The 10,000-nt window shown below is 39.3% G+C and overlaps 2 protein-coding genes across 2 annotated transcripts in view; both read right to left on the bottom strand.

The window, feature by feature from the left end:
• Positions 1-677, bottom strand: part of LOC138044129 (homeobox protein not2-like) — a 3,623-nt gene extending 2,946 nt beyond the window's left edge. The window contains exon 1 of the mRNA XM_068890793.1: positions 116-677. Coding sequence (XP_068746894.1) covers positions 116-560 — 445 coding nt within the window. The 5' untranslated portion in view covers positions 561-677. The remainder of the gene's footprint in view (positions 1-115) is intronic.
• A 2,433-nt stretch (positions 678-3,110) lies between these two features.
• LOC138041638 (homeobox protein ceh-30-like) lies at positions 3,111-8,386 on the bottom strand. The gene is made up of 2 exons (XM_068887394.1): positions 7,890-8,386; positions 3,111-4,993 (listed from the first exon to the last, which is right to left on the bottom strand). The coding sequence occupies exons 1-2, from the start codon at positions 8,308-8,310 to the stop codon at positions 4,722-4,724; spliced, it is 693 nt and encodes a 230-aa protein (XP_068743495.1). The 5' UTR covers positions 8,311-8,386; the 3' UTR covers positions 3,111-4,721.
• Between the last annotated feature and the right edge of the window lie 1,614 nt (positions 8,387-10,000).

Raw genomic sequence — 10,000 nt, 5'->3', positions numbered from 1 at the left:
TACAATCATTTTAAGCCCCGATTTCATTAATACACACTAAATTTATTTCAGAGCGCTCGCGATAAATTTTGTATGCTCTTGTTCCCTTGATATTTATGACTTGTACAGTACTTACCACTTGATTGTAACCAGTTGCTCGAAGAGGTGGCCGAATTGGACATGGACGCTTGCAAGGAATGCCCCTCTCTACTCATTCGTTCATGTGCAGGACTTTCCTTGGACGTTTCTGGCATCAAGGACAAACTGCGACGGCGTCTATCGGGAAGAGCAGAGAACATTGATCCGGAATAGGTTGTTTCCTTCAGAAGAAAGGGAGCATAAACTGGACGGATGGATGAGCTAGGCAGGGAAGGCGCATAAGACAAAATTGGAACCTGACGAGAGAATCCAACTGCCCTCCCATTGAACAGTTCCCTGGGACTTTGCGCCTCTAAACTAAAAGAATCCGGCGGGGAGAAATCCTTCCCTGAAAAACAAGCACTGCAAGCACCGGAGGAGGGACAAGCAGTCAAGTCTTCTCGGCTCAAATTTAAATCTGGAGATATTACTTCTCTTTGCATGATCACGCGGGAAACAACAAAATCGGAGCTGGTCCTTCCAAAGAACAAATGAATTTAATTCGCCGTAATGGTGTGTGCCGCTCTTTATCTGTACGTCCATGCACAGTGTCTTGCCAATTTATTCAGCATTTTTCCATGGTACTTGGCGATTGTCTAGCAACTGCAGTTTCAATCTGAAAGCAACAATGTTTCTAGAACGAACGCGAATCATTTAGTTTTACACTACTTGTTGTTCACCATAACTTAAATACGTTACAAGACTGTTTTTATCCGGTACCCTTATATTTTGTCTCAGCAAACTTTGGTTTTGAAAACATTTCCAGCTGGTGCAGAACGATATTTTTTAACTAGCTGTTGATAATCACTTTGCGACAGGTTTGGTAGACATATCTTGAATGTTAATTGGATGTGTAAATGAGCTTTTGTTGTAAAGCAAATGACTCTAATTTCCAAGTTATGTTTACTAGCTAATTGATTTAATAAGACATTAAAATTAAATATGAGAAAACGAATACACATTTTCAAAATGTGCAACAAAGAGAAGCTCCTTAACTTGACGGGAACGTTATGAAAAAAAAAAAACAAATCAATCGAACGAGCGCTTCCAGTACAGTGTGCTTGTGTTTTCATTGTTAAAACGCTTTACGGTGATTTTGAAAGGAGAACTTAAATTAGTAGTACTCCATGAGAATAATTTTTATTTTCTCGGCGACAAAATACTATCAAATTAAATAAATGGACTTCTTCCCATTCATAGGAGAGAGCAATTTAAATATTTACTCTTCGTAATTTCATTCAACTTTTCATAACGAGAAAAAATGCAAATATTTAACAATTATTCCACGAGCGCGTGATGGATAAATAGCCAATGAGACGCGTGGCGCCGAGTTGGCTATAATCATCTCACATCCAACAAGCGCGGATGCAATCATTGTTATATTAAAAACGCCCACAAATTATGGATACTTTATTTTGTAAAAAGAAAAAACTGATGCGTGCAGTTACTGATACTTGAAGAGCATGGTATGATAGCTCATATACCATGATGGCTAAGCCAATCAAAACTCTGGAATTGCATTATTCAACGATATAGCTTTATAGGAATTTAATTTTTTCATCACAACAGTACAATTCGTTATCTTCAAGAAGATTACATGTTTTAATTTTCAAGGCATGTTTCGATGTTACGAACATTATCGTCAGTTACAGAATAGGGCCGTTTATACGAGAAAAAATAAGCCGCGGCTTTCTCTGGCCGCGGCGTACGTACATAATACGCGAAAGGAACTACTTATACGAGTATAAACTCCCAGGCCAGGAAAAGCCGCGGCTTGAGAAAGCCGTGAACGTAGATTTTGTACCATTTATACGGGGTGTTCGCGTCTTATGTAAGCCGCGGCTAGAGTAAGCTGCGGCTTATTTTCTCTCGTATAAACGGCCCTAATATTTGAAAAACCGTTAGGACTATAGGCAACTAGGCGAAACATGCAAATATTCTGTAACTGACGATTATGTTCGTAACATCGAAACATGTCTTGGACTGATTAATTAAAAATGTCGTAATCTTCTTAAAGATAACGATTTGCTTTCTGCTGTCTCGACCTTTTGGTTCCATTATCCAAGACATAGCAGTACATATATAGCAAGCGGAATTTATTCACTTACATGTAAAAGGTTACTGTTCAAAGTTCGCTGATGGAAAACGAAGATTACGAACATTCACCAAGTGGAAATCTACGGTGGCCCACAAGGGACATGCTGCAAATTAAAGAGTTACTGCAAATAAAATAAAGTTGCTGCAAATTAAAAAAAGTTGCTACAAATTTACAAAACGAGTTGTTGCAAATTCACAGGATCTTGCTGCAAACTAAAACGTCAAAAGTATGCGCGCGTACTGATGGAGGGGCAAGTACAAAACACAGTCACAGGTCCGTGTCACAGGTCATTGTTTTAACAATTCAGAAAGTACCCTAAACATCCATTAAAGCTAACCTTAGGCCTAATTAGGCCTAACGTTAGCATTTGCAAACAGTTAGGGTTGTTTCTGTATTGGTAAAACAATGACCTCTGACTTGGGACCTGTAACCTGTGTTTTGTACCGGCCTTTCCTTCATTGCGCACATACTTTTGGTGCTTTAATTTGCCGCAACTTTTTTAATTTGCAGCAACTTTATTTTGTTTGCAGCAACTTCATCTTATTTGCAGCAACTCTTTTAATTTCTAGCATGTCCCTTGTGGGCCACCGTAGAAATCTGAACAGAAGTTGGCAAATTCTCCCCACTGTTCCCTACATTTTCGTGACTTGGAACGCAAATAAAAATGTCAGCAAAATGTTTCGAAGTATATCTAGCTTAAGTTCAATTTGTACTCAGAATTCTAAGGTTTTTAGTGAGAGGTTCGAATTCGAGCATGTAACATGCATATATGCATGTTTTCGTCTTTTTAAACGGGTTACAGGTGATCCAGTTGCCATAGAATAGTTCACAAAATGATTTGAACAGTTTCCATAAGAAATCTGACAGCATCACTCACTACTCATTGTTCATCGACTTTATTCACAATGATTCCATTAACAGGACGTTGACTAAATAATTTGTTATAGAACTACTACGCATGACTCAAGTGATACCCGCTTGATAGACAGTCCTTTCAATAGATTTCACGGCAAAAATAGCCTTCAAGCATGCTCTTCCGTTGAAGAGGCGCACGGGCGAAATACAGGGGCTTGGTTACTAGTCGAAACTAGTAACCAAGCCCCTATATTTCGACCGCGCGCTATTGCCTGCTTGCTGGCTACGGCAAAAAAGCATAACTACATCTTAGAGAAAACAAACATGTTGGTGCATGTCCTTACCGTTTTCTCCTCTCCTACCAGTTAACGCTAATTTAACAGGCCATCTAACAGCGAGGCCGCGTTAGTTCATGCAGACATTACTTTTTCTCAGCCTTTTAACAAGAGCCGCCGCCGGAAATTGAAAAGTCTGAAATTGTAGTGCCTTGACCGGCAAAATACAGTAAGAGGTAATAACGAAATAAATCACTACGTTGGTCTTTCTTATTCTTGACACCTTTTTCATAAATTTCTTGTCGGGGCGTTTTTAAAATAACTAAATAAATGAAGAAACAATAGACGCTAATTCACACAAATTAAATGGACAAAAATTCTGAAACTCTTAGGGGCTAAAACGTTTGCTTGTTATGCCGACCCTTGCACACTATCTATGTCCTCTTAATTAAGGTGGATCAAAATCAAACCAATTTTAACGCTTCCTTGAATAACACTCTTATTAGAAGGCCGATCGGCACTACAACTCTTTACCGCGTGTTAGCAACATTATGGTACTAATTGCTGAAAAAGATGCAGACATTATTGTGACGTAAGATGTCACCGTCGATGACCCCCATTTTTTATTTCTGGAAAGTAATCAGAAGGGAAAGATAAAACTTCCTGCAAAATTTAAAAAAATTTATACACCGGATTCAGAGCCATTTTACTGCGCCTTTCAATAACATGCGAACTCTTAAATTCAAACGGTCAACCGACAAATGCGTTTTTCGCTACCGTCAATCAAATGTTCGGCGGCTCCGGAAGCTTCCGACTACTGTCGAGCGCGCAGTAATCAAATCACATCGTTGAGCCCAGTTCAGTCAAAATAGTCGGAAGCTGGGAGGAGCCACCGAACATTTGATTGACGGTAGCGAAAAACGCATTTGTCGATTGAGCTTTGAATTGTAGAGTCCGCATGTTATTGAAAGGCGCAGTAATCCCGTGATTTTTTTAAGGTGGCTTTGATTCTACAGTACAGAATTTTTTTAAGCTTTGCAGAAAGTTTCATCTTGGCCTTCTGATCACTTCTCAGCAATAAAAAAGGGGGGTCACTGAGTTCGTTTTTGAGATATGAGCAAGTAAGACCACAATATTGGTTGTTTCTGCCGGGCTTTCCCGTTGCCAAGGTAACTTTATTAAGTCACAATAATAAGCACATGTTGTTTGGAAATAATCGTGTTTTATATAGTACCATAACATTGCTGTTACGTGATACAGTGTTGCAGCGTCATTCGTTCTAAAGAGAGTGTCTTCGTAGTGTTGAAACTGGTTAGAGCCCCCTTAAATTAAATGGCATTCGCTGCGACGCTGCCAGGGACCTCGAGCCTATCAAATCAAGCCTTGATTTTTCTTTCTAGTTTTTGCTTTCTCCACTTAATCCGGCGATTTTGAAACCAGACGCGCACTTGTGTCTCCGTCAATCCGAGACGGCCCGAGAGTCGTCTCCTTTGCTGCCCAGATATGTATTGATCGATCACAAAAATATTTTCTAGCTCTTGCAGCTGTTTTGCGGAAAACACCGTGCGTCCTCTCTGGGGTCTCAGCATCATCTTTTCGTCTATGTAACTGAAACCAGAACTTTGAGCATTTCTTGAAGGAGAGGGATCTAAAGTAAAAAAGCAAGCATATATCATCATCTTCATTCTTACTAGAGACCAAAAACAAGAACATTAATTAGTGCATGTGAGGAGTGTGATCTTCTGCAATAATAGATGCCGCCTGTAAAACAAACTTTTTAGAATTAGTGCGGACCTTAGTTATAACAAAATGGTTCCTTTCATGTTCACGAGGCTTTCGAGGCGACTAAGGCGACTGAAGATCCCAGACTAGACCTATTTCGCAAGGATCCATTTTACATAAATGCTTACATATTGTAAAAACCGTGCACAAACAGGAAAATTTCGTAGATTTAATCTGTATACTTACTGAATCGAGACAGAGACAGATATCACAACAAGAACACAAAATTGAGTTCGCGGGAGATAAAAGTCATTTGTTCAGTATTGGACACACATTTTCGACCGAGCGATGTAACAAGCAAATGCCTACTTAAAAGCTGGCGAAGTTTAACGAGCCTTTTTGCAGCCTTCCATAGACCGAATGCATAAATGGAGGCCAAAAAAAATTTCTTTTATGTGCCAATTAGACTCACTAGCCTCGCTCTCAAGCAGCATTTCTTTTGTATTTTGTAGATGCAAACGAGGCTAGTGAGTCTATTTAGCACATAAACAAAAGAATATTTTTTTTGGCCGCCATTTATGCATTCGGTCTTTTTTTCAAAATAACATTTCAGCTCACGGTGTCCTTGCCATTCAAAGATCACTCGGTTCTCTTTTCCTTTTCTCAATGGACTTTAGACTAAGGCTGAGTTCTCGAGCTTTCTGCGAAGCCTGGAGAGGTCACTGCTTATAGCGTCATTTAAAAAGCCTTTTTTAAGAGTTTCGTCTGAATACTAGAAAGTACATTGCATAAAAAAAACATACTGACTGTGCCTGTCAAATCGTCGCTCGCCCCTGTTTCTGATTTGTGTCTGGACAAAATTAATTACTGAGCCAGGCAAGCCGATTTGCATGAGATCTGCTTCAATGTTTGATTTTTCAATCGCTAAACCCGAACAGCACATTGGTTCTCCGTGCGAGTTTCTACTTCGTGACTCCGAAAACACCTGGGTCATGTAGAACACCACCAATTGTGACCACTTGCCGGCCCGTTTAAGCAATGCTGGATGCTACCTTGCGCGCCCGCGCTTTTTAACCTAGTTGAGCAAATCGAGATTGATTCCCCCTACAATATCTACCAATTTAAACATTTACCCTTTTTACGCGGGGAATTCTAGGTTGCGTCTGGGCCAAAACCCTGCGGGGGAATAATTTGAACTTGCAATGACCAGGAAGTTACCAAACATTATATCAAACTTATCATTTGGTCCGGGCTCAATTCAATAGTTTTACGATCAAATACCAGTACTTGAAACGTATTTGCTGTCTCAATTCGATTCAGTTTAACGATTCCGGAATAAAATAATCATATATACTGGCTTAGAATGGTTAAGGTAATGAATTTAATTACAGTAGCTTAAGTCGTCCATCGAAAATAACGTTCACTGAATTGTCTTGTTGAGATCTCTTAAAATCAGTTTTCAAATCAAATAATTGCGAATAAAAGAAGGTCAGGAAAAAACTATTAAATAACGATTTTAACAGAAGATTTTATGAGTGATACTGGAAGTTTGAAAAATAAAGGGAAAGAAAGGGAATGAAAAATTGTCCGCCTGTGTGACGTTAACCTTAGTTTTTCTTGTAGTTTAGGTTCATTAACTACGGCACGGCCTTCTACCATTTGAAAATTACTGACATTTTTTCAACTCATTTTATGATAGGTAAAGCTTATATTACATATTTAAGAGGTCTTCATCCATTAGTTAAGAACAAATTAAATAATTTTCAGCACATGGCATCTGCCCTGATCATTTTTTTTTCACCGTTGCTAAGATACAAAAACGTGGAGAAAATTGTGTTAAAATGTTCTAATTGTTCTGTGAACCACTTCAGATATCTTTTTGTATACCAAACCTGACCAAAAATTCGAAATGACATGGTCACCAGTAAAAAGGCTAGTGGCAGCAAGTTTGCTTCATTTCGCCTGGGACTTTAAACTGAGTAATTTTGTCAATTCTGTCATTCCTTCATTAAGAGTCTTCCCTCGCTCACACCCAGATCCAATTTGAACACGACGTAGTTGAATAAATTCATTTCAGTTACAAGCTACCCTTATATAAAAGATAAGAGAATTCTGAAGAATAGAAAATGCAAATGGTTTGAATTTTTTTGCCCTCTATCTAGCAAAAGAACCTCTACCACACGATGTCTCGATAGACCTGATGTCACGGTGCGGCTGCGAATCGAGCCTCGCATTTGCCATTCCTTTTCAGTGTTTTCAGACTAAGTTGTCTCTGTAACTCGATTATGGCATAGATCTAACTATACGGTGGCTGTTTCGACGTCTTGAGCAGCCTTATATCGAATGAATTAAATTCCCGGTCACACATTTGTTTGTTTCCTGCATGACAGCTAATGTAAGGATATCTTAACAGGAAATGTATTTGTTTCTCAACACCTTTATGGAAAGGAAAGATGAATGAGAATGAACCGTGACCTTAGAAGCCGCAAATAAATTGTTCAGTGCTCTATTTTATTTAAAAATGCATCATTTTCAAATCTCTGTTTTCGTGTCGTAAGACAGTTTCGAAAAGGTGAAAAATACAAGTTCTCTGCGAACATGGTTGGTTTCTTTGTTCAAACTCCAAAAACGTCTTGATGGTCCTAATCGTTGCTTCTTGAAAAGAGTTCCTCAAAAAGAGTTAAATAACGAACGATCTTTTATGGGACTATGAATGGTGGGCAAACAAATGAAATTTTACACAAAAATAGTGTTAGTCTAAAATGGTTTACAAATGAAATGGCCATCAATGAAACTCTGATATGCACTTTTGAGCACCTTACCAATTGTCCCGGTGGCAGGCTTGCTCTTTTCGAAAAGCTTTTGCATGTAATCTTGTTCAAGCTCTGACGAACCGACCATTCCGTGGTTCACCCCACGATACGGGTATTGTTTGGATACCACGACATCTTCACGCTCTGAGCTCTGAGGAGAATAACAGCCGTCCACGGCCTGAAGAGGGTAGTTTGAAGGGGAAGACTGAAGAGAAGGTATACCACATGCATTAAGTTGCATTGGCATTCGAGTTGTACGCTTGTCTCCTGCCGAGTGGTTATGTATCTGCTCTGTTAAACTCATAGCCCGAGATGTGTCAGAATGGAATTCCGGCACGGCATAAAACGAAGAAGAGGAAGCCATCGGTGAACGAAACCAGTTTTGCGAGAGAGAATTCCAGGGATATGAGGTTCCATGATCCGGTTGCATTTTTGGTGGCACGAGAAGGAGTGCTTGACGGAATGGACCAAGATGCCTATTTATAACAGGAGTTAGTCGATACCTTTTCGTCAGGAGGTGAGGCATAAGTATGGGTTTAAAGGTACATGACATCATGTTTATTGATCATGATAGCCATTTCGGCCACTAAACAATAAGTTGTCAATAGCATTATTCACTCTACTGCTTTGCAAATGACCAGCTGCCAATCAAATAAACGGAAACGCAGCGTTGCATGCAGCGAGTGTAGCTGTGTTAAGAAAACTTTTCAAACGTGGGCGAGTTTGCTTTTGATTCCTGCATGACGGACGTCTGCCTGACAAAATCCCAGTTCATTAAGAAAACTTAAGCGTGAATTTGAAACGAGGGGAAATATGTTAAACTTACTTACTATTAGTTAACAGAAAAGAAGAAGATGTCGTTGCCTCGTTACCATTAGGGACCTTACGCAAGGACGACGACGACAACAACACAATGAGCTTAATGGAAAAAAAAAAAAGGTTCTGCACGCCCTGCACGTGCGTTTTACATTTTGGTACATTTCTTTGGCGTCCTCTACCTGACAACGACGTGAATAGACCTCTTTAGCCTGTACATTTTGTTTTCCCATTTCAGACCACGTGATGTTACTCTAGGGAAAACTTTCTTTCAAATGTCGTCCTATGCACGTGAATATGTACGCATAACTTACGAAAAAACAAAAGGAAAATTCCCTTGAGAACATCACGTGGTCTGAAATGGGAAAACAAAACGTACAAGCTAAAGAGGTCTTTTGACCAAATTTGAGGTTTTCTGGAGGACGTGGGAACCTGACGAAACATTTTTGATTTTCTTCCCAAATAACCACACCGTTCATGCTAATATTATTCCTGCCATGTTGGTACACAGTTTCCATTCCGAACGACTTGGGGTTGTAACGAAATTATTACAATAAAGGGAAATGATTTTTTTGGACAACGTTCTGGTTGGCTTCGTCGTCTTCCTTGCGTAAGCTCCGTATTGTTATTTAGAAGCTGATCCCAGCTGCCTTTCTTCAAAATCAATGCTCTACTGAGCACGTTTTTTATTCATTAGTGTTCATTCCATTTAAACAAAAGCGAAATCTATAGGACAAATGGGCCAAGAGAAGGTTATAGTCTTCATCATACTAAAGGTACGTACATGGGAAATAAACTTTCGTAGCTCCCTAAAACGAGCACTAGTGTTGTTTGGTATCATGGTTCTGATTCGTACATGTCGCCATTGCAGTTCTTTGATGCAGGTACCCGGAGAGTAAGTAAGAGGAAGATAAAAGCTTTTTTTTCAGCCACAAGATAAATGTGTACTTTTATTTCACAAAACCTGTGCATAAACCTTTTTATATCTTTGTTTTAGCACCAGATACTTGCCTATGGGTTTGTTGCTGTAGCAACGAAATGTCTTTAAAATTAAAGGCTCTCTGGGCGCAATTAAATGTCTGAGCTACGCAATGGAAAATGCTGAAAATGTCAATTGCGTGAAAGCTTGCCTTGTTTTTATTGTTTGTAGACGCTGATGCTTAAAGGAGATGAAGACAGATAAGTATTTACTTTTTCATTAGCGTTAATTTGTATATCATTGTAACAGTAGCTTACCACGTGGACTTCTCTAAACAGCGAAGCAGAAGTTTGCCGTTTGGGATAGTCAGTACAATTAACAGCAA

The sequence above is a fragment of the Montipora capricornis genome, chromosome 3 (assembly GCF_036669925.1).
Source record: "Montipora capricornis isolate CH-2021 chromosome 3, ASM3666992v2, whole genome shotgun sequence".
Lineage (NCBI taxonomy): Eukaryota > Metazoa > Cnidaria > Anthozoa > Scleractinia > Acroporidae > Montipora > Montipora capricornis.
The sequence above is the reverse complement of the archived record's forward strand: the minus strand, read 5'-3'. Positions and strand labels throughout refer to the sequence as shown.

What these genes read in the sequence shown, in the direction of transcription:
- LOC138041638 (XM_068887394.1), bottom strand. Translation starts at nt 8,310, where the DNA reads ATGCAACCGGATCATGGAACCTCATATCCCTGGAATTCTCTCTCGCAA. An exon ending in GCCTGCCACCGGGACAATTG is followed by an intron (nt 4,994 to 7,889) that starts GTAAGGTGCTCA and finishes TTTTTACTTTAG; the next exon opens with ATCCCTCTCCTTCAAGAAAT.